Below are 22,845 nucleotides of genomic sequence, written 5' to 3' on the forward strand. Positions count from 1 at the left end.
TTTAAATGATTACATATGCTGGGGAGTGATATTCTAAAGGTTTTAGACACTTTGCACCCAAATGCTCCAGGAAGACTGGAGAAAGGAAGACAAGCAACGTCTATGAAATATTGTTTTGTTTTGTTTGTTTGTTTTTAGGAGCCCTGGAAAATGCATAGATTTAAATACAATACTCTCATTTATTTTTCAGGTGTGATTTAATGTTATTTGCAGTCAAGATCTTTCAGAAACTGAACACGCCATATATTTTCCAAGATACGCTTTACAGTGTTTATGTATTTATTTATTTTTAAGACTTAACAGACTGGAACTTTTAACTTTATTATATGCATGGATGGGGGATTGTTGGCTTCCACATTTACCCTCATGATGTCGCTGCAGACAAATAAAGCGTTTATTAAAAGGAAGTAAAAAAACAACTAGGCTTCTTGAGTCTTTTGACGGGCTACGCTTGTGGATTTTATTACGGGATGGTCGTGCTGGGTTGTTTTTTCACGTGTTCATGCCAAGTTGTAAGTTGAATGCGCTGCCGTTATATTCTGAAAGCCACATTAGTACTAGGGAGCAAATGAGAGAAACGCCCCGTTTTTGCGCTTCAGTGTTGCGATGCAGCGTCATGTACACAGAAAAGTTGGCAGAGTTGTGCAGTGTGTCAATAGACACACATATATGACTGCATGTGGTTCATAGGGAGGGACGGAGGAGGATAAACTACTCTAGGATGGTCCGCAGAAAAATGAACGACCGCACTGCAAAACGGGGTCATGGATCTCTTATCGAGACAGTAGGACTCCACAACTAAGGTTAACTTTTTTTTTTTTTTTGGAACACCGATGGAAGTTGGAAGCTGCTTAGAAAACCAGCTGCATTCATGGTAAGGCGTGATTAGTAATCAGTTTAAATCATAATGCCATTTTCTGTATACAAAGAAAGGAGGAAAACGACTGGATGCGAATGATAATTTGATGACCTCATGTGGGATTCGCCCATATTTCAGTATTTGCCCGATTGCATCACTTGAAAGCAGCAGGTTTGACAAACTGGTACAACGTTTAGTATGCTTGCTCCCACTAAAAATGAATTGTGCTTTTTGTTTGTGTTTGACTAGTCCGGGAGAGTTTGTCAAACCAATGAATTTAGTAATGGATGATCATGGATCCCAGTCTCATCCACGGAGCTCTGATTTGAGGTATGTAGAGCAGTCATTTGGATTGCCAGCTGTAATAACTTTTATCTGTCAGCCAACACAGAAATCATTAGGATCTAACGTGTTCCAGCAGAAGTGTTATGCCCATTAATCATGTTTTATTGTTTTTTTGTTTTTTTTAACTGAACAATCTCCGTGGTGCTGATCTGCAAAAAAAACTAATAATAATAATAAAAATAATGAATAAAGAAAACAGAAGTAGGAAAGACTGAAATAATGACATGGAATTGTGTATCAGTTTTCCCATTGTGGAGAAATATAATATCACAGTGATACCCTTCCACCTAACGCTAGCAAATGGGGTTCTGACAACAACTGGCTGCTCATGGCCAGCTGTTTTTTAACAACCAGTAAATTAATGCATCTGCATAAGAAACTTTCAGCTAACATTCCTATCACTCAGTACATCTTAGCAGAGTCAGTTGTTGTAGATGTTTCAACCTTTGAACTCTCTTCATTTCCTGCTCTCTGAGTTTTACTGAGAAATTGCCTTGACCATATGCAGAGGTCATGGGAACTATTTTGCAGGCAAAACATTCTGCCCCCTCTGTCTCTGTGATGAGCCTGGTGGCATTTTTTTTTTTTTTTTTTTTCCTGTGTGTGTGTGTTGGGGTTGAAACTGATATTCTGTAATGCAAACACTGATTTGTTACGTTTGAATTGCAGTTAAAAAATGCTGTGCATATATGACAGGATGGAATTTCCCATCAGCTTTTGGTTCATAGCCTTGGAGATGATGTCAGCTGCTTGTATTCCAGTGGTTGGAATCATTAAAAGGGTAGAGTGAGTTTCCAGAGCTTTTTTTATAGCCGCTCCTCACTCTTTTGGCATTCAGAGGCGATCTGCCGAGATTTTCAGATTGAAATTAGAGGTGAGATGGAGAATTTGAGCATATGACAGTTTCCAATTCAGTCTTCCACGATAGCTATACAAAGTTTCCAGTCCTGCCCTGCATACTGTGATTTCCTCATTTGTTAAAATAGCATTCCGGCACATTATAGTTCACTGAAAAAAAGCAAAAAAAAACACAGCTCTTTCAGTCTGACTTTTATTCATATTTCATAAGTATTGTGTCATCTGAGAGCACAGCCACACTCCCTGGCAACGGGGAGTAGCAGACTACCTAAATCTCTCTGTGGTTTGAGTATTATTTGGAAAAGTAAACCACACTCCTCCATAAGCTGCTGGGGTGTAGATGAAGACATGTGTTCCCTGTCTTATTTCTGGCTTATTAGAATTGGGGTGACTTAACCCACTGCTTCTTGCTTTTTGAAACGCAGTCATACATGAAGATTTATGTGTGACTGCACTGACCTCAAAACCTATGTGTCATTTGTTTTCAAGCAGAGATGTTGCTAGCACATACACATATGTTATTTTGACAATAGGTAGTGTTTCTTTCCTCCTTCAGTTCTTAGTGTCTTCTTTTAGCATTTCAGTAACACAGTTTTGAAAACCATTTCTAACTGTAATCATCACTATTATGTCCAGTAAGAAGGCTTTTTAATTCCTACCTACTCCAGCAGTGGACTGCTTGGAGCTGGCCCCACTAATTGGACACACCTTAAACCATGATCTCACATGGCTGGCTTCCCTCGGGGGTAAAATGTGGAATTAGTTAAGGTATTGGGAATCGCCACAGCTGTTTCCCTGACGTGCAGGCAGTCATAGGGCACAGCTGCTCACACGAGTTACAGATGAAAACTATGACAAGACTGACAGATCAAACTGAGACCCTTGAAGAATGCAGGCATGTGGAATTTGAAACACAGTGACCAAAGTAAAGGTACAGAAAACACAGGGCCTCAAATAGGCTAGAGTCTTTCCCCTTTCTTTGTTGAAATTATACCTAGAGACAACAAGTCTGTCGTCTTTTATAAAAATCTATAATTTGGCCTACAGCATGGTGCCATCAGAAGTCCCACTCAGATTCTGTGTGCTCAAACGGCAAGGCAAAGGGTGTGATTTAAAGATGTCCACCCACTAGATGCAATGAAGCAAGAGGAAAATGAGAAAACGACAAGCTGTTACGGGTAATGAGTTAGTGTGTGTTTGAATACTGGGTGTTTTATCTCATGGATGCTTTCAGACTGAAGAGGCTAAACCAGTCAAAATGGCTATCATCCAGAAAATGGGGAAGAATGGCTCGTCTTTGTTACCAGACTGAATCCAACGCACTGACCGTAAATACCAGCAAAACTTCTTAATAAACAGACAAGAATATTAGTTCAAATTTTTTCTTCTTCTCTTTAAAAAAAAAAAACCCCCAAATATTTTTCTAGTTTTAAAACGCTGAGGTTCACACCAACCTGTTTAAGTGAGTTTAGTGCACAGATCTTGCCTGCATGTAGCCCCTCTTTGTTTCTGTTATGCACTTTTCCAGGGCATAACAGTTGGATGCCTCCCACTCTCAGCCTGTGTAACATTCAGGGTGACCTCGCATGAATCAGGCCTTTGTGTGGCCTCAATAGAAACTTTTACATATCTCCAACAACATTCAGACATTTTATGTCACAAAGAACAATTTCCCTTCATTTGCATGACCTTCATTATCAGTGTTTGTGTTGTTTAGATGAGATATAGAAAAAGGCCAGCAAATCACAACAGGCGTGAGTTAAGTTTACTGCAGATCTGTTTAACAAGACATTCTCCCAGTGACAAGCTTAAACTGGCATCAGGACAATAAAAGGCAGGTGTAATATGAAGTTGTACACCATGATATATTTCTCTAGAGGGCACTATCACTGTGCATACAGTATGTTTGTCATGCATATGCGCGTTGAAGCACTACACAGTTCCTATGTTGAATTTTACTAGTTGTCAGACTGCTAATGAATTGATATTCTTGTGAGCCTTATCATCTGCTAACATACAGTGTAGCAACTTAATGAACCGCAGGGTGACACAAACAGGCACGTAAGCAGTTTCAGCGAGGGCATTCACACTGAAACTGAGCAGGAAGTTGAAATACTTTGGAGTGTGGATCCAGGCAGTGTGGCTGTTCCAGCTGTGGTGCTTTTTGTGGCATGGTTTTGTAAAAACTGCAGTTAGACATAGTGTATTACTCCATGCTGTAAAGAGTCTCAGTTCATGTGATCAGCAAAAAATCAAATGCATGCCGTGCTTTTGAAAGATCCCCCCACTGAAAACAACGCTGCATTGTTTCAGAAAAGAGGACACCGTGTGATAGCTGAAATTATGACTCGAGGGGGATATTTGCTCTCTCGCTAAGTAACTTTATTTAAAGTGTCCCTTTAAAAAACAAAAATAATAAATCTGTGTTTAGTGAAATCTACAGAGACTGAAGTAATAATTACTGGGCCTTATCTTTTCTGTGCAGTTTCCAGAGTGGGGCTATTATGTGTATCTTGAAAAGAATTCCTGGCAGCCCAGTCGACTTCTTTCATGTTCACCTTTCTGACAGATTTATTAAATTGAAATATATTCATTTAAACACAGACAGCCTGAAAAAAAAGCTCTGCGTTCTTTCTTTTATGGTTGGCACACATATTTTTCTTTACATAGCCGTGGCTTTGTTATGGTGCAATGTTTGGTGTGAAAATATTTGAGCTGCTTAGTGATAAAGTGAGGGTAATGTACCATAGCAGGTCCAGTTCACCGCTGGAATTATGTCGAGAAATCGCACTGAATGGACCCAGATGTCATTATCTAACTGACCCGCAAGCTTACTCTGGCTCTGCAGTAGCATTAGGCACAGGGTGAACATGCAAACTGCCTAAGGCAGATTGTGACAAGCGGATATTATACACTACAGCAAAATGCTAATAATGTCACAAGATCGGTCTTTAGATATTTTTAGAAGTTTGCAAATTTATGTTAATGACACTGGAGAATTTGAGTTAGATCAGGTGATATAAAAAAGCGCTGTGGGAACAAGTTTTTGTTTTGCTTGCAGTAATAAACGATACACATAGGAGGTGGCGAGTTCTCATAGGGTCCATGTGCTCTTTTTCCTCCTAATTTCTTTCCATCCCACGTTGCTTGGGAAGTAATGGCCTTTCCAGACCCTCCTTAAAAAGCTTGTGTTTACAGTGAGTGACCTCTTACCAAATTACCAGCTGCGGCTCTGGCCCTGTGTTTTGTCTTTCTTCGGGAACCGCCGTCTCTCCAGCTATGCGCCTCTATAACTTTTTTTGCGATAAAAAAATTGTTATACAAGTGATAAAAATATATTTTGAGCAAGGAGGTAAGTGTAGGTGTGGTCTTTTGAATGGGTGAATGCAGTTGTCATGATTTCTCTGTGAAGGGGGAATAGGGGAGATGAAGCGGATGAAGATAAGGGATTCTGTTTAATGTGGGCTGAAAAATGGGGTGGTGCAGGAAGGTGAAGCTCAAAGTCACAAATTGCAGGTAACAGATGGGGGTTGGCTATATTAGGATTGCAGTGCGCAGGAATAAATCAGACCGTCTTTAACAAATTGGCTGAAAATCCAGCATGGGGGAGCTGCCACCCCACTAAGGAGGGATTTTTCCTTCACGGCGAGGACACTGAATGTGGTGGCTAGGTCACCTAGCCGCCATCTGCAGAGGTGGCCCACTGTGTTTGCCTTCTCTAGTAATGAAATATTTTAGTGGCAGTCAACAGACAGCTTGACTGTGGGGGAGCCCCAACATCTATTAGGCTGTCCTTGAGTGACTGGGAGACAAAACATAGAGTAAAGAAGGCAGAAATGAGGGTGGGAAATCTTGAAAATGGGACAAGTTTGTCATAATAGGTTAGGGTTTAAAGAGAATCACTTGTGTGACTGTATATGGGTTATGTAAGTGTAGGAGTATTGATGGATTGATGATGTAATTAGATTGAGATTCTCAGATGCAGCAACTAATCTTTTTGCTAACTCCCTAACTCTGTCCTTCCAGTCTGCTACATACCAACATCTCCATTCATCTTTTATCCTCCTTATCATTCGATGGTATTTGGTGGTGGTGTTTGTAGAGTGGATTGCACATTCTAAAGTGAAAGTGTAGACCTGCTGATAAAGCACTGGCAATAAGCACTCATTTCACAATAGAAAATCAAATGTATTCCGTACCAGACAGTGTACAGTTTCCTAAATAAAGCAAAAAAAATTAAAAATAAAGAGTTTCAAGTCGGTCACAGTGTTTGGAGCAAATTAACACAGGAAATCTCTATTTATTTTAGAATATTGTTAGTTCTAGTGTTGTATACTTAGTGTGTGTTCAGAGTTTTCTTCTTGAAGTGAGGAAAATTAGGTGAAACTTCAGAACTTAATGCTTCAACGCAATCCAAATCCCGGGCTTCTCGGTTTTATGAAGAGGAACTACATGCTGTTACAAAGTACATGTTATTTTCATACCTTTGATTATCAAGTAGCACTATCATTATTGTTTTGCGTAACTGTCAACTCGTCTAACATGGTTTGGGAGTGAGTCAGTTCTGCAGAAGTAAGGTGTGGTTTTGAAGAGTTGGCAATGTCTTAATGAAAAGTAAACACAGCAGCACCACCTGAGGAAGTTAGTGAGCAGGAAAATTTCCAGGATGGGTTTAAGCCCCAGTGAGAAGATAAAATAAATTAGCATGCAATCCCTTTGACTTCTCTCGTTTGTTTACTGCCATAATTGCATCATTGCCATCATGAGTAGATCATTCATGATTAAAACACATGACAATTCAGCATATTTACCAAGTGCACTGTGAGCACACATGCTGCAGCGTGTGCCAGTAGACTGTCCATTGGCTCCGCCCACGGATTCTGCCCAGGGAGGCAAAGCTGCTTACCTTTCTGCTCATGGCCACTGGGAGAGTGCTAAAACTCTCAGAGGCACAGCAAGAGGGCTGATAGGATTTGGGTACAGGAGGCAGATTTCTGATGTCACAGCTTTGGGCGTGGCTTTAAGGTGGGCCCTTTAAAGCTATACTGTTAGATTTTAGTCTGTCTGACTACTCATGGGAGACACACAGCAGAATGGAAGTTATTTGAGCGGGAACAACTTTAGGTGAAGAGGTAAGAGCCTGGAATGAACTGCTGGCACACTGAGAGGAAAAGCAGGTCTCTCACCTGCTCTTCTAATTTCTGCTTCTCATTGCTCCGTCTGTGTGATTATCTGTACACCGTAACACTGCTGCTACTTAAGTGTTCTTAGGGCGTTGGAGAGGACCCTGAAAGGCTTTTGTGTACTCACTGTTTTTGCATTCAGACTATTAGCAGTATGTGTGTTCTGACTTGAAGTTGAGGGTGTGTGGGACTTCCTGCATTGTGGCATGTTTGAGCCTGTACTTTTGACTGCTAGTAAGCTACTGCTGGTTGAGATCTGGGGTGTTTTGGTCATTGGAGCATTGAATTGTTGCTCTTGCTTCTTAAAATAATCAGGGTGTTGTCTGATAGTGTGACCAAAGGGCTTCTATGAAAAAGAAGAAAAAAAAAAAAAGAGAATCTGTTTGCTTCCTCGTGCATGAACCCATCATTCCCTAAGGGGCCATCCAGCTACCCAGCAGCTGCTAGTACAGCACAGTAGTCTTTTATTATTATTTTCATTATCATTATATGTTTTTGTGTTTGTGTTTTAGATTATTCTTGGTTTAGTTTCTTCAGAGTTAGTCCTATTTGATCCTTCTTCCATTTAACTGACTTTAGTAGAAAACAAATATACATATGCAATTACATTTTTTTTTTCCTGGTAAAAGTGTGGCCTAGCATGTATGTTATGTGGGGAATCTGGGTATCCTTTGGTTTGCTCCTGCTGATGGTCAGATTATGTTTTTCATGTTTGGCTGTTTATTGTAAAGCACAGCTAAGTGTCTATATACACGATCTTTCTTATCTGATGTCTGTCTTTTAAAAAATATTTTCCATATATGACATGCAGAACAATTTGTAGAAGCACTTGCATGACAGATTTAATTAAGATTTTATTCTATGCCTACATCTCTCTTTATTGTTTTCCCAAATCTGATCAAGGAGATATAAATTTATGCATCTTTCCTGTGATCTAGCACCAGATATCTTGTGTGAAACATGGCGAAAAGACCTCTAACTGTAACTTTTTATGTCTGTTATTGACATATAGAACTGGAAACCTTTGAGGGGTTTTGATGACTTTATCATGCTTGAAGACTGTATTGTACTGTAAGTCAGTAAAAAAGGAGTTTTGAGTGATTACCTTTTTGTATTATAATTGAAAGACTGCCAAATGGGAGTGATTTCTTCTAAGATGAGTGCGTGTCCATCCCTCGGGCAGGCACTGAATAATTTGATGAGTATGAATGAGTGAATCATGTGCTATGACTCTCCAAATCCCCAGATAAAAACCTAGTTGAACAATAGGGAGATTTTCAACTTCTTCTTCACCAACACCGTCATCACAACACCAAATGACAGAATATCCTGTCAGTGGAGATCAAGAAACTCAGAGTCAAAGCCAAGGAAGAATTAGTTTGTGTTATTAGTGGCAGATGGTGGCCTACACCTCATTAAGATAGTTTGTGTTGTTATTTATTTTAATTTGCCACGTGTCTGTCTTTATCTGTTTTAATGTTGCACACATTCCAGTTTGCAAATTTGTTGCCATTATATCGAGAAAGAAGGCAAGGCATCATAGTGAATGTTCCAGTTCATTTGCTTTTGCTGTTAAAGTTTACAAGACTATCTTATGATAAAGTAGAAGACATGGCACAGCAGCAACAGGTTTCTATTATTTCCTGGTAGTCTGTGATCATGTCCATTAGGCTTGTTCTCAGATGCTAAATGGGCTTGTTTTTGAGTGCTGGACCTCCCAGAGAAACCTGTAAATGAAACAGCACAGTCAAGCTTCAACATGTCTCCGTCTCATTCAGCCACTCATCAACACAGGCTGGGATGGCACAAACCAACCAGCTTGTGTGTCTTGGGTTTGTCACCTACCTAATATGTGATGATAAAGATCACTGATGACACAGCTGTATAAACCGAGCTGACTCTGGAACCGATGCAAAGCTGTTGTGTATTTTTCCATAGGGGTTTATTAATTGCTTCTGTTTGGTGCATTCAGTCAAATATCACATGATGCATTTTTTCCACTGAACAAAGCATATGAGTAAAACTAGTTATCTTGCTATTGGGTTCATTTACAGGGTATCTAAAAAAGGTTTAGATTATCCTCCAAATGTTTTGCCAAATGAGTAACCCCAACTAATGGAATCAGCACTTTGTACACAGAGCAGAGAACAGCGTGAATGTCTGTCTAGAATTTCTATTGTCATTTGTAGGGATTTCCTGAGTTATACGTGGTGATCCGGGACCATCTTTGTAGCCTGCTTATTATTTTTCATCTAACACTGTTCATTACTGCTCTTTGTCCTGCAAAACCCAAAGTAAAGATGGCAATATTCATGCAAAAGGAGTGTGACAAATGCTTTTGCTCCAGGTGCTGCAGAAGCGACAGTTTGCCTCCACTGCGACGCATGTACCTGTCAGTTTAGAAACATGCAGAGGAACTGGTGTGCGTGGCAAATTTGTACAATTATCGGAGATTTACTCACAACAAAATCACAATTCTAATGTGACCAAACACACAAAGATGGGGAGGATAAGCGTGTTTAGAAAAATGGTGTCGACACAAAGCTTTGAAATCAGCAGACTACACCTCTGAACTTTGAACTGTATTGATTTGTCTGGTTAAAATCCAAACAGTCAGTGATTAAAACATTTGAAGACATTGTAGCTTTTAATTGACTCATTCTAATATAAGACTGATGCATTGTTGTTTTCTAATAGGAATTTTGGTCAAAGGTCAAACACTTAATTTAGTAAACCCTTCTTTTTCTTTTCTCAAAGTAGAAGAGGTCTAAAAGTGTAAAAAAGTAAATCTAATTTGGTTCTTACTTAAGATTTCTTTCTGTGCTCTGGTCTATGGATTTTAAAAGGCTGCATAGTCACTGGAACAGGTTTTTCCAGATTTTATTTGGTGAACATTATGACATCAATGTAATTCAGTGCAGTTAAATGTGTGTTGTGGAAATACAGGCAAAGTCAGGACAGCAAGAGAACTTCATGTCACAACATCGCCAAACTCTTTCACTGTGTTGTTAAAAAGGCCCTTCGCCTACTTAGATGTTAACATTTTCAGATGTGTATTGTGAAAGCAAGTTAGACGATGGTATTCAAGTCTGGTTGAAGTGCAGATCACATGTTTATTTCAAGACTCTAAAACACTGGTGGGCAACTCCAGTCCTCGAGGGCCGGTGTCCTGCAGGTTTTAGATATCACGCTTGGTCAGCACACCTGAATCACATGATTAGTTCATTACCAGTCCTCTGAAGAACTTCAGGAAATGTTGAGGAGGTCATTTAGCCATTTAAATCAGCTGTATTGGTTCAAGGACACATCTAAAACCTGTAGTACACCGGCCCTCGAGGCCTGGAGTTGCCCACCCCTGCTCTAAAACTATATTTGAGAGGATTTACTGTTATGTTATTCTCTTAAGTACAAGTTTGGCCTTAATGTAAAGTCTATATGTGCACAACTTTCTAATGGACAAAGTTTTAATGAGTCTGATATAGGTACAAACTGTTACAGTAACTGAATCAGCTGAAGATTTAAGAGGCAAAGCGGTGGTGGAGATATCTAACAGGACATAAAATAGCTGTTTAGTGATGATGCACAAGGGAGCTTTTTTTTTTTTTTCCCCTCATAATACACGCTGTACATTGACAGCAATGCTAAGACTAAATAACGACTTTGATTGGCATTATCTCAAGGTTATATTTTAATAATGTATTTGATGTCAATTACAAGTTTGAAACTGGTTAGCAATTCCAAGAGGTCAGAAAAGGACTTTGCACACAAACTAATGGATTACATTATGGATGTTGGTTTGAGTGAGGTTTGCAGTTGACCTTCTTGTTTTGTTCACTCAGAATTTATTTGTTCCTTTCAGTTTTAAAGGTAATACATCCTGTCAAGTGTATGCTTTTGGAACTATTAAACAATAATGCTGTAAATGCTGCGCAGTATTCACTAGTAAAGCATGCAATGTGTTGTCAGTTTTCAAAAGCACTCACTGTGATGGTAGGGTTTTTGCACATGGGAGAAGTTTGCCTTGAAGGCTTTCATGCCAGGCAGGCTCTCTGGGGGGTGATAAACATTGTTTAAAGGGTGTGTTTCAACCCAAATCATGATCTTTTCCTAAACCTAACACAACTGCAGCTGAAAACCAAGAATAATATAAAAGAAAAGGAATCTTCCTGCCTGGAAGGCTTGAAGGCAAGCAAATCCTATCAGCCATGTTGTCAGTAACCATCACTTTCTGATTTCCTTTTTACAGTGCATTGTGGCAATTTTGATAACTGGAGAATTTGAGCAACACTACATAGCAGGCATACGCAGGATTCTGTAAACTTTGAATATTTTCAGTCATCAGTCCTGGAGGTCTTGGTATCTACTATATTAAAAATTAGTTTTCTTAGCCCCTGGCTGCAGATGCATTTTTCCAGCTTCCCAGTCTTAGAACAGTAGGCTCATAATCATAGTCATGTAGCATATGTTTGCAGCGCTGTTTACTAGCATGTTTCATTTTCAATGTATTCTTTTTAAAATTTCATTCTAAAGATTCTGCACTTCATAATATACAACTTAGTATAAGTAAAGTCCTATATGTTACTTTATGATTTATAGTGTCTGAAGAGTATCATTACTCTTGTATTCTTTTTTTTTTTTTTTTTTTTTTTTTAAATAAATGTGTGTGTTTGTGGTGTATATAAATGTCATAGTGTTTAAGGACATCCACCCCCAGAGCGATACTAATAGTCCTTTGGTAGACTCGGCTGAGTGGAGCAAGTGACCTTGCATTGCTTGGATTCCTTTGTTTGAATAAGACGTGCCCCCACGTAAGACTTTGCAGGCTGTAATTCACAGCGCTTGGTCTGCAGAACTTTGTGTTAATCTACGCTTACGCCAACTGAATAAAAAAAATGACACCTGGAAGTTTCTAAAGTTAGCGAATCTTGACTGACTCACTGATTAGATGTGCCGTTTATTCGACTTTCTTATGACAGCATCCGCTGTTTGTTTTTTGTTTTTCTCTTCAGACAAAAGGCAATACAAAACAAAATGTGTAACAGTTAATCTTTAAACCTTATAATGACAAATCAAAACATTTTAATTTATAGTCAAAAGCTTTGTGGAAACGGTGTCATTATTTGAAATTCTACTTGTCACAGATGTTTTAAATATGTCTAACAGATGGCCAGCTGACAGAAAGTCTTTGAATAAAAGGTGTGTGTGGGTGTGTGCATGTGTGGCAGCCAGATCAGCCTGTAAAGCTCAGATAACTGCTACTGCTCTCTACCACACTTTATTTACATAGTTTTCAGGAATGTTGAGCCTTGACAAACACTCAAATTGTGTTTGTCATATTTGCACACATTGGAGAGAAATTTTCTAACTGTACCAAGTGCTGTACACTAATGCACAGTCTTGTACACACGGAACAGCACTTCACTATAAAACTACATTTTCCCTTGCACGGTTTCTGTGACTGAAATTGAGCTCTGTAGCTTGGATCTTTTTATCAGTCTCTCACATGTCTGTCCATTCAGAGCCATTTCTTCAGGCTCAATGAGTAAATCTGTTCACTTGGTTGTCTTGTGACTTGTTTGCAAAGTGAACTTGATCTCTTTCATGTATTACCCTCATTGCTTAGTGAAAACCTGAGGAAGAAAGATTTCTTTCATTCTGTCTAGTGCATTTTGATTTTCAATCAGAATATTGTCTGAAGTCCCAGAAACCATTTAATGACATTTCTTATAATGCACACACAAGTAGGGAAAGCAACCCCAGTAAACTCTAAAATGTTCATTTGTCTGGCTTTGTCAGAGCAGAAGCCAGACTTTTTATGAATAATGAAGCCATCCTGAAAATAATTTACTGTTTCTTGTCCAACTTCAGGGTGTCGACCAAAAGCAAAGCACCATCCCCGCCTGGATTAAAGAGGCTGGAGTCCCCAGGTTTCTCCCAGCGGTACCCAGGAAACCCTTATTTAAAGATGGACCAGAAGGAGAACCTTATTGATAAAGAACTCTCTCTGACCGTGGTTCTGCCTGGTGGAGTGGAAACAACGGCCATAGTTCATGGAAGGTACAGATCACTTTATCTATATCTGTATATACTTAGTGTGCGTGTAAAGGATGATTTTTGTTATTTTCTTCCACGTGGTGTGTGTTAATACTCAAAACATTAAGCACTAAATCGTGACACTGATGTAAACTAAGTCAGTGCATGAAGTCTATGAGTCAAACAGGTGGGATAGCTGCAGGTTGTGGTTTTAGACGGCATGTTTGTGTCTCTTTATTTTTATTCAGACATCAGTCTGGATTAACTCAATATACTGGAGTGTTGTTTTTTTGCATAGGTTTACTAATGCCTGTAGGCAATTATGTGAGAAATTCGTAAAAAAGATTCAATTAAAATTGCGAAATGATGTGCCGTATGCGTGCTGAGCTAATAAAATGAGATGAGATTTTGTGCAGATACATGGAACAAGATGACATCATCTAATTAGAAACAAACGGCAGCATTGCAAGCTGTAACTTGCAAATTTCTAGAACCCAATAAAAAACTGACTCAATAGGTATTGCCTTGAGATCCAAACCCATGAAGTCAAAAGAGTGCAAATGCCTACCAAATAGAAATCAAAGGAATACATATTACAGAGAGTGAAATGCACTCTCTGGTGAGGCTGTAGCTCAGGAAGTATGTGAAGTTTTCTAAACTGAAGGCTGGTGGTTTGATCCCAGGCACCTTCAGTTTATAAAGTGTCCTTGTGCAAGAGACTGACCCTTAAATAGCTGTGTGTGTGTGTGTGTGTGTGTGTGTGTGTGTGTGTGTGTGTGATGGTTAAATGTGACATAAAATATTACACTGTACAATGTGGTTTTTTTGTATGTTTTGAATCGGTTAATAGAAGTACTACATTACAAAAGTACTCAGTCAGAGTAGAAAAGCAATATACAAATCCACTTACCAAAAAAAGGCTATTTTGTAAAATTATTAAATGATGATATTTTTAAGGTTTTTACATCCTTCAGTGAGTGTTAACCCTTTCCTAAAAATTGGAAATTCAAATCGTCATTGACTATTTTAAAAAGTGAGCTCTGTGACTGAAAGTTTGGTTGCGAGAAAGAAACACAATCTTCATGTAAATATAAAGGATCCGGTTTTGTCCAGTTAAATTAAGATGCAGTGTTTCCTCATTAATTTTTTGCTTTAATGTAATATTTTTTCCCTCAAAAGCGTAGTTTTGTGGTCCTGGATGAGTTGGTATTGAATAGCACCATGCAGCATTTAAATACACCTAAATTCAGACTCTTAAGTCTGACTTGCATGATTGTAATCACATGTGTGTCAAACTTTTAGTCAAGCGTTTACTTAAGCTATCACTATCTTTCTCACAATGCACACAGTTTATAAATATTCTTTCAGAGTTATCTTTTGCACTTCGCACTGTGTGTTGAGAAATGACCGAAACTAATCCAGTGTGATCAGATTAAATTGACCTTTTTTTCCTGTGTCTAAGCCTCTTTAGAGTTGCTACACAACAGAGGTTATTTTCAAGGTACATTGTTACATTGTGACAATATTGACAGTGTCAGTAAAGCTACAATGTTGCATGGCTGTTGCTGACTTAAATCCCTGTATTTCTCCATTGCACTGTTTCTTGCAGCTTTTTAATCAGTTCTGTCACTGCGTGACATAAGTTTTGTTGTTTGTTTGTTTATTTTTTTACATGGATGATTTGAATCTGCCGTGGTAAACAGATTATTAGATGATCATCTTCAAATTTTAGTAACCTTTTCAATAAGGGATTTAAATGTTTTTTCTGATATTTTTTTTTTAAAGCAATTTAAAGGACTTACAGTGAAAAAAAATTGATTTAAAAATAGTTTTCATTACTTTTTTTTGAGACTTTATGTCACATTTTTTCAAATGAACTTTCATTTGCTTCTTTATGATATGTCTCCTTTTCCTTATGTTGAACTAATCATACATATTTATTTCTGTGTATCTTTCAGCGAACCCCTAATGGATCTTCTGGTGACACTCTGTGCAAAGTATCGCTTGAACCCCTCAAGTCACACTTTAGAGCTGATTACTTCCAACAAGAACAACATCAAGCTCAAACCCAGTGCTCTCATAGGAACTTTAGATGCAGAGAAGATCATACTTAAACCTAAAGGGGAGGATAAAAATAAGAAGACAGGTCCTCAGATGCCCGAGGTACATGAATACATTGAACGTTATAGTCTCACACACAGTAAACACCACAACAGATTATCAACCTGTCTCCTTCTGTGTTCTCCAGGCAACTGTTCGGATGGTGATAAACTACAAAAAGACCCAGAAAACTATATTGCGAGTAAATCCTCGAGTCCCCCTTGCTGAACTATTACCAGCAATCTGTGAGAAATGCGAATTTGACGTAGAGACAACAATCCTGTTGAAAGATGTCCAATCAAGGACCCCTTTAAACTTGTCCAATTCTCTTAATGATTATGCAATACGGGAGGTTTATGCAAGAGACACACAAGGTGAGTGCTACTATAGTAAAAGGCCAAACTCACTGGTTTTGCATATTGGCTATCCCATGTGTTTCTTGCTCTACCTCTCCAGCTTGCTTGTTGTGTGTCATTGTTGTGTGTTTCACGTTCTGCACTAAACCTCATGCTTTTTTGACTCGACAGCACAACCTGCTACGCCTGTGTGTCCAGACTCACCGAGTTATGCAGGTATTTCAGTTTCACCACACGATCGCCACCAACAGAGTCATCACATGTCTCTCTGTTTTTATAACAGCATGTTTTTTGGGGGTTGTTCTTTGTTTCTCAGGAACAGTCACACCGGGCAAAGATAAAACTCAAAAAGAAAAGGAAAATAAAGGCCTCTTTGGCGTGTTCAGAAAAAGCAAGAAAAAATCTGACCAGGTAAATGTGACTTAGAAAAAGTATCTTAATTTTACTAATTGGGATGTTGCTGTATCACAAAGTACATTGAAATCTTTAGAGGGAGGTTTGTTTACTTTGGTTTGCTATTAGTTAATGTTCACTGTGTTGTTTGGAAACAGGTTTCTTATCATGTTCTGATTGGATGTTTGTTCTTTAAAGCCAACGACAGCCAGTGCCCCAGCTTCTCCTGTTCTCGTGAGCAAGCCTCGACCACTCAGTATGGCTTTGCCCAGCTCCAACTCGTCTCCGCTCGGCTCTCCGACAATCTCGACTGATGCGCCAAAGAAGAGGCGTGCACCCCAGCCTCCGATCCTCGTATCTCAGAGCTGCACCTCTGACCCTAGGACTCGCCAGAGGCTCTACTCTGAACCGAATGTTCGACTGCACGGCGATCAGGTGAGGCCACTGTTAACATGGTGTGTCTGATATCTGAGCAAACCTCTGACAAAATTCGAAACTGACAAGATAAAAGGCGACGTCTTTTATTTTTGAGCGCTGATTAAAATAAAAATGTTTTTTATGTAGGTGTGTGGCCTGAGTCGTGGGTCGTCAGCAGAGTCTTCACTGAAGAGAACCAAACGCAAGGCGCCGCCTCCTCCTGCATCTCCAAGTGCAGTTGCTCAAGAACCTGTTTTTCCAGATGAAAATGTGCAAGGTTTGGTCTTTTATTTACATTACATTGAGTGATAATGAAAAATAAATAAAAGTGACTTTGTAGTGTAGATTTGGATTAAATGTGTGACATTTTGGCATGTGTGCGAAGGGCTCAACAGTGAATTTTGCTAAAGCTTGTTTTTTGTTCATTTGGTTTGTGTGCCTCCTAGTGGTGTTAATTGCAAAGTGCTTCATTTTACATCCCGAGAACCTCTGTATACACTGCTCAGAGCATGCACAATTACACACTAAAAGTGGCTCTTTTGGCATGTCTTATTTTTCATTTGTGAACAAGAGTTTGTGCCAGTATGGTGTTGCTTGCACAATCTCTGCCCTTCTACTGTGGTTTAGTGTTTTTGCTCTTGAGCTTATTCTCCCTGTTTTCCTGACTATATTTAGTATTTTGTCCTCAAACACCTGTAAATTCCTTTTTGAAAATATCAAAGCATGTATATTTTGAAAATACACAAGGAAGCTTTTTTCTTATTTTCCAAATCTCTGCAGGTTTTGAATTCTTTAACATTTTTTCTCTTGGTTGAGAAATACTTTCCTGCGATTGTGTAGACACAGTGAACCTTTGCTGTATTTGTCCTGTGAGGGGAAACTCCGCCCGTCCTGTATATAGATCAATTTAAAGCAAAACCTAAAAATATTGTTATTTGACGTTGAGGGAAAAAAAGGTTGGCTTATATTCTTCAGTTAAAGACAGAACGAAGATCACAGCTTGTTTTCTAGCTTCCATATTTTGGTGATATCTAGTGGTGTGCTTTTATTAAAGTAAGTTTTGTGATTCTTTTTGTTTTCTTTACTTTTACTTTGACGTTAAAAAGTCTCAGAACTCCTTTTTTTATTATTATCCAAAATCCCTTCACTCGTCACTTATCCCCCAGTTATAATTCACAGCTACAGGATGCACAGTCACTGCTTTCTCCTTCTAAACATTTGATCATTTCATCCACTGGCTGCTCTTGATCTTTCCCAGCGCTAACTTCACAGAGAGAGGTCGTCTGCTCCGTAGCTTAGTGTGGCTCAGTGGCTGCTGAGATCAGAGGGTGAGAACAGTAAGCTTTGTTTAAATGGCCTTGAAATTCCTTTAGCTCAGCGCCCCTGTGCGAGTGCTTCCCGTAGCGCTAAATTAAGAACTGGAGAAGGGAGAATGAAGTGTAAAGGATCGTTCAGTGGAGTTTATTTATCAGAACCATTTAAATTAGAAACTTGGCACCTTCCTTGTGGCAGATTTAGTTTATAATAGCATTAGTTGTATTAAAAATTGTGTGTAATTTACAGCCAACACATCCCTTTGGCCAAATATTGTTTTATAAATATATGATGTTGGATACGCTACTAGAGTCCTTTCTGTATTAGAATAGGCCTTTGACTGACCTTGCTTTTTATTTTATCATGCTTTCCAGCAGGTGATGCTGCTCACAGACTGGAAGAAATAAGGGAGCAAGAGGAGATGACTGCATCTGTAATGTCTGCAACTGCTAGTAAAATGCAAGGAGTAGACGACAGCCTCAACACGTCATCTGATGTTTCGCCACATTCCCCGTCCCCAGATGTTGAGATACAGAGCATGATGTCAGTGGAAGATCAGTCCCCTGATCTGTCTTCAGATGGCAAGTACGAAATGAACTCTAGTAATGAAACTCAAGTCTGACATGTTTGCATTAGCAATACCTTTAATTCTTTGTTTTATTTTCCCAGTCAACAGCAGAGCACAGTGAATGATTCTGTAACTCAGACTGTGAGGAAAACTGATGGCGCAGACTCATCTGAACTGGCAGATACTAGTGGGTTTGCACTGCAATATTGTTTTCTACTTTTTTTTTTCTTCTACATTTTGCCTTAATTAAGCAAGTCTGCTCTTAAAGAAGGTCAAAATGCCTGTTTCACATGAAAAATTCTCCCTTTTCTACAGATTGTGTCCCACTTCAAGTTGAAAATTCCATCTGTCAGGAGTCTGCAACTCACAGTGTTGAAACCGAATGCAGTACTACAACTAGCAGCCTCCCACCGCCTGTAATGCTGGATGTGGAGACACAGGCCTCTGTTCAAGCAAACGCTGAAAGCCTCAGGGAGAATTCGGTGGCCACCAGCACATCATGCTCCACTGGAGAAGATGCTCAAGTGCAATCAAATTTCACACAGCTCCCCGTGCCCCTGCCGGAACACGCGGACGAAGATTCCTCACCAGCAATTGCCCCCGTCTGTGAATCACCCGGGAAAAAAGATATGGCCACTTTGACGGAGGATCTGGGACCTCCTGAGCTTGAGCAAGCATTACCCCCCACCTCGGAGACCTCATTACGCCAAGATTCAACACCAAGTGCCCCTGTCACAGCAAAAGTGCCACCTATGTATGCCACAGACTCTGAGCCAAAGCCTAAGCCTTCCAACGAACTTACAAGGGACTACATCCCCAAGGTGGGGATGACGACGTATACTATTGTGCCTCCGAAATCTCAGGAGAAACTGAGATATTTTGAAGTTGCATTGACACTGGAGACGCCTACTGAAGCCTCACAACAGGTACTCAATACTGGTTCTGCTCATTCAGATGAGAGCACAAGACAGATGGAACAGGAAGTCTCAAAGGAAAAAAGTGAGCTGCATTCTACTTTACACAGGGAAGATGGACTGCCTAACACTGCTACTAATCAACACACTGTTAATGGAGGTATACCTGAATCTACTCAGTTGTCATCACCGACAAGTTTATGTAACACAGACAAGGTGTCATCCTCAGTTGGGGCATCTCCAGCTGGGTCCCCAGCAGAGGTCAAGGAAATGAAAATTCCACCTGCAACGAAACCTAAGCCTGCCTCTTTCCGCTTGTCACAGCACAAAAAAACACCTGGGTATTATGTAACTTCAGCAGCAGAGAAGAGTCTTGGCGCCAACTCTAGCTCTGGCCTGAGGGAAGTTCAAGGAAGTGCAGAAAGAGCAAACTTACCACCCCCTCCTCTTCCTCCTCCTGCGCAGTGTGACGAGGAGACAACAGGGGCCGCTAATATTCAGCTGACCCCTAAACAGGTCAACAGGAATGTGCCCCTCATGAGAATGACAAGGCAAAGTAGTCTGCCAGCTAGAGAGCCAAGCACTGGGCTAAGCTTGGAAAAATTTCGAAGCTTTGCAGCACCCAGGCCTTATTCTCCTGCCACCCCGTCCCGCTTTGCTCAGGCAGTGTCCTCGGCTGTGAAAAGGAGTCATTCTGTTACCTATCGGCCAAAGCCACCTCTCTCACCCGTGTTACCACCTGTCTCTCCAACTCCAAGTCTCTCATCTGTCACAGAGTCAAAGCAGTTATCTAAACTCAAGGTTAGTGTTCATAGTGCTTCACACTGACATTAAAATATGTAAGTAAAAAGTTAAAGTAAAATAAATTTATCATCTACTTATGTGACTACAGTTATTATTTGTAGCTTGTTTATACTACATATAGCCTCCTTTATGATGGTTAACACATCCACTTGGTTTTCCATTAAGAGGTTTACAGATGTAGACAAGAGTGTCAAGACATTCGTCTTATAACAATATTGTTTTCCAAATGCTGTTGGGCTTTTTGGTTTGGTATTGTGCAAGGCTGTTACGCTTTGGCCCGTGGGGAGTCTCAGAAATATTATAACCTCTGATGAATAATGGAATACTGTTATATAGTTCATGTGACCCATTTTTAAAACTCAATTTTGGTTTTAATATAGATTACCTGCTATATTCCCAAAGCCTTTAAAGGCAAAGCATAGGGATTTGCGTGTTTTTACCTGACTGAATGTTTATCTTGTCCTGTTGAAATTAAAGATCAGTAAGGTTGTGGTGTAGCATTTTGTATGTTAATAGTTAATTTCAGGAAATGATAAGAGAAGCTGTGAGCGAGACGAGGATGAGTGAGTGGCGCAATCCACTGGCAATGAATAACTAAACAATTCAAGCCACTTTACGGTTTCTTAATTATTTGTGCGGGATGTTGTGGACATGATGAGACTGCATGTTTCATAACCGCATGCTGTCTGAGTTTTGATCAGTGTGATTTGTAACTGTGGCCTAAGACAACAATTTTCTAATAACTGAGCAACAAATATAGAATTTGGTTTGTTTGTCACTCCCAGTACATTAAAAGCACACATAATCAGTTAATACTAACCAGTATGTAACTAACAAATTTATTTTTCTGCCTTTCATAAAAATAGGAAAACATCCTAGAAATCTGTCAAAAACTTTCAAGTTTAGTTTAAAATTGAAAAAAAAAAAAAGATTTATTAGGCAAATAACAAAGTAAATAAATTTAATACATTTATTTGTTTTTTTGCATGCCACATGATAGAAATGTTTGGATATATTGCTGGTAATTCACAAATCAGATTATGCATCCTGAACAGAGTTAAGTTGTGAATTCCTTTTTAATCTTTAACTTTTCTCAATAGGCAGTAAATAAAAAGGACTATTGTGCGTAGATGAAAAATCAAGGTTAATTCTAATTAACTCAGTGAAGCATGTAACAATTTCAAACCCTCAGGAAATAGTCCACATTTTAATGGTGCAGTGTTGTGTGCTTTCTTTCTTCAACGATGTATATAGCTATACTTAAAAGACATAATGGCTGGTATGACTTTTTTTGTATTATACTGTGTAGGGATGATCCTTTTCCCCTCTCTACAACAAATCCCACTTGTAGCCCACATCTTAAGGAAATACCTTAAAAGATATTGCAGTCTTTTACCTCTTTTATATTGTCTGAAATAGCAGTGAAATCCAGTGATTGCAGTTTGTTTCTTTTCTGTGCATTACAGGACTGTGAACATAGCGAGGTGGATAGCAATGGCTCTACTTTACAGAGCGAAGAGGGTGAACCGCCATCTAATAGTGACAATGTTCAAACGGGAGAGTCCGGTCCATAGCAGTGCCTTAATTCTTCTGACTGCATATCATTTACAGTAAGCAGAAACCAACACTTGACAATAGAAGTTCTTGAATGTTTCCACAACACTTGAATGAAACATATTTTTCTCTTTCAGGAGAAACTTGTCCTGCCTGCTTTGACTTCTCTGGAGCCCTTTATCCCAGGACAAAGAAGAAGAAAGCCCCCCCCCCCCCCTTTTTTTTTTTTCTTTAGTAGTTTCCAACAGCATACATAAAATCATATATTTTGTTAATTAACAATTGCTAAATTTTGGTTTATTTTCTCACATCATTAAGCGATATAACCCCGGCTGCACATTTTAATGATTCTATTTTTATTTTGTTTTCACTCGAGTGCTCAGAGATGATAAATAAGAACAATTCGATAAATTATTAGTGATTTCCTGAGTTGTAATATTATTGGGTATATTAAGAAAATGTATTATCTAAATAATACTGGATGTTTAGACCAGACCTGTCTATATTTAAGTATTACAGAGTTTTGTTTAATCTATATGCAGAAAGACACTGATGTGTACAGTACACTTATTGTCATTGGCAAGCAGTGTTATGAATAAAGCTTTTATCAAGCCGGTTGCCTTTATTATTATAATCATTGCTTTGATTTCTGCACACATGATGCAGAGCGAAATTGGATCCGACTGAAAACAGTCACTCGCTCACAACAGGTAAAACCGGATCCCACTTCATGACTTAAAGCAGCTTGTACTTTACCTGTAGCTTCTCTTACATGTGAGTCCAGTGAGTTTCATTCCTTGCTGGGATACTGGGACCTGCTTGAATGCTTGCATTATCAGCCCCATTTAAGGAGGTATAAAGGTAACCCTTCTAAACTTATGTCTCTTCATACTAGTGTACAGGGCGCAGGAAAAGCAGAAAGAATCACCCTGCTCCATAAGTTTGAAGTGTTGCTTTGTGGACAAAGCAATTATACTTATTTACTTAAAAGAAGAAGATCTTCAGAATTAACAAATACGATTTCTTTAGAAATTAAACCTTGGACTATGTGGCTAATGATTTTCTCCAGCGCTATCAGAGCAAATATTTAAGAAAAAAGCATTTTACTACTAGAATCCATGTGAACATATGCCTAACGGCCACTTTG

At 39.2% G+C, this 22,845-nt stretch overlaps 1 protein-coding gene across 4 annotated transcripts; it reads left to right on the forward strand.

Moving 5' to 3' along the window:
* Positions 1-816: 816 nt before the first annotated feature.
* Positions 817-22,243, forward strand: cobll1b (cordon-bleu WH2 repeat protein-like 1b). Of its 4 annotated transcripts, XM_085374753.1 has the most exons (14): positions 817-874; positions 1,109-1,189; positions 13,114-13,302; positions 15,237-15,441; positions 15,527-15,752; positions 15,906-15,950; positions 16,051-16,145; positions 16,326-16,562; positions 16,692-16,821; positions 18,233-18,443; positions 18,528-18,613; positions 18,742-20,141; positions 21,611-21,754; positions 21,836-22,242. In XM_085374753.1, exons 1-13 carry the CDS (start codon positions 834-836, stop codon positions 21,716-21,718), a joined length of 3,054 nt encoding a protein of 1,017 aa, XP_085230879.1. In that variant the 5' UTR covers positions 817-833; the 3' UTR covers positions 21,719-21,754; positions 21,836-22,242. The 4 variants fall into 4 exon arrangements, with proteins under 4 accessions (XP_085230879.1, XP_085230880.1, XP_085230878.1 ...); XM_085374754.1 differs by lacking the exon at positions 1,109-1,189; XM_085374752.1 differs by lacking the exon at positions 817-874 and having other exon boundaries at positions 1,003-1,189; positions 18,236-18,443; positions 21,836-22,243.
* The last annotated feature ends 602 nt before the right edge of the window (positions 22,244-22,845 follow it).

This window comes from Diplotaxodon limnothrissa, linkage group LG16, assembly GCF_057381915.1.
Source record: "Diplotaxodon limnothrissa isolate DT_005_m linkage group LG16, D_limnothrissa_male_GT1.1, whole genome shotgun sequence".
In the NCBI taxonomy this organism is placed as follows: domain Eukaryota; kingdom Metazoa; phylum Chordata; class Actinopteri; order Cichliformes; family Cichlidae; genus Diplotaxodon; species Diplotaxodon limnothrissa.

Coding starts and splice junctions, on each gene's coding strand:
- cobll1b (XM_085374753.1), top strand. CDS start 834: ATGGAAGTTGGAAGCTGCTTAGAAAACCAGCTGCATTCATG. Junction 15,442..15,526: donor CAGGTCCTCAGATGCCCGAG/GTACATGAATAC, acceptor TGTGTTCTCCAG/GCAACTGTTCGGATGGTGAT. Junction 18,444..18,527: donor GATCTGTCTTCAGATGGCAA/GTACGAAATGAA, acceptor TTATTTTCCCAG/TCAACAGCAGAGCACAGTGA.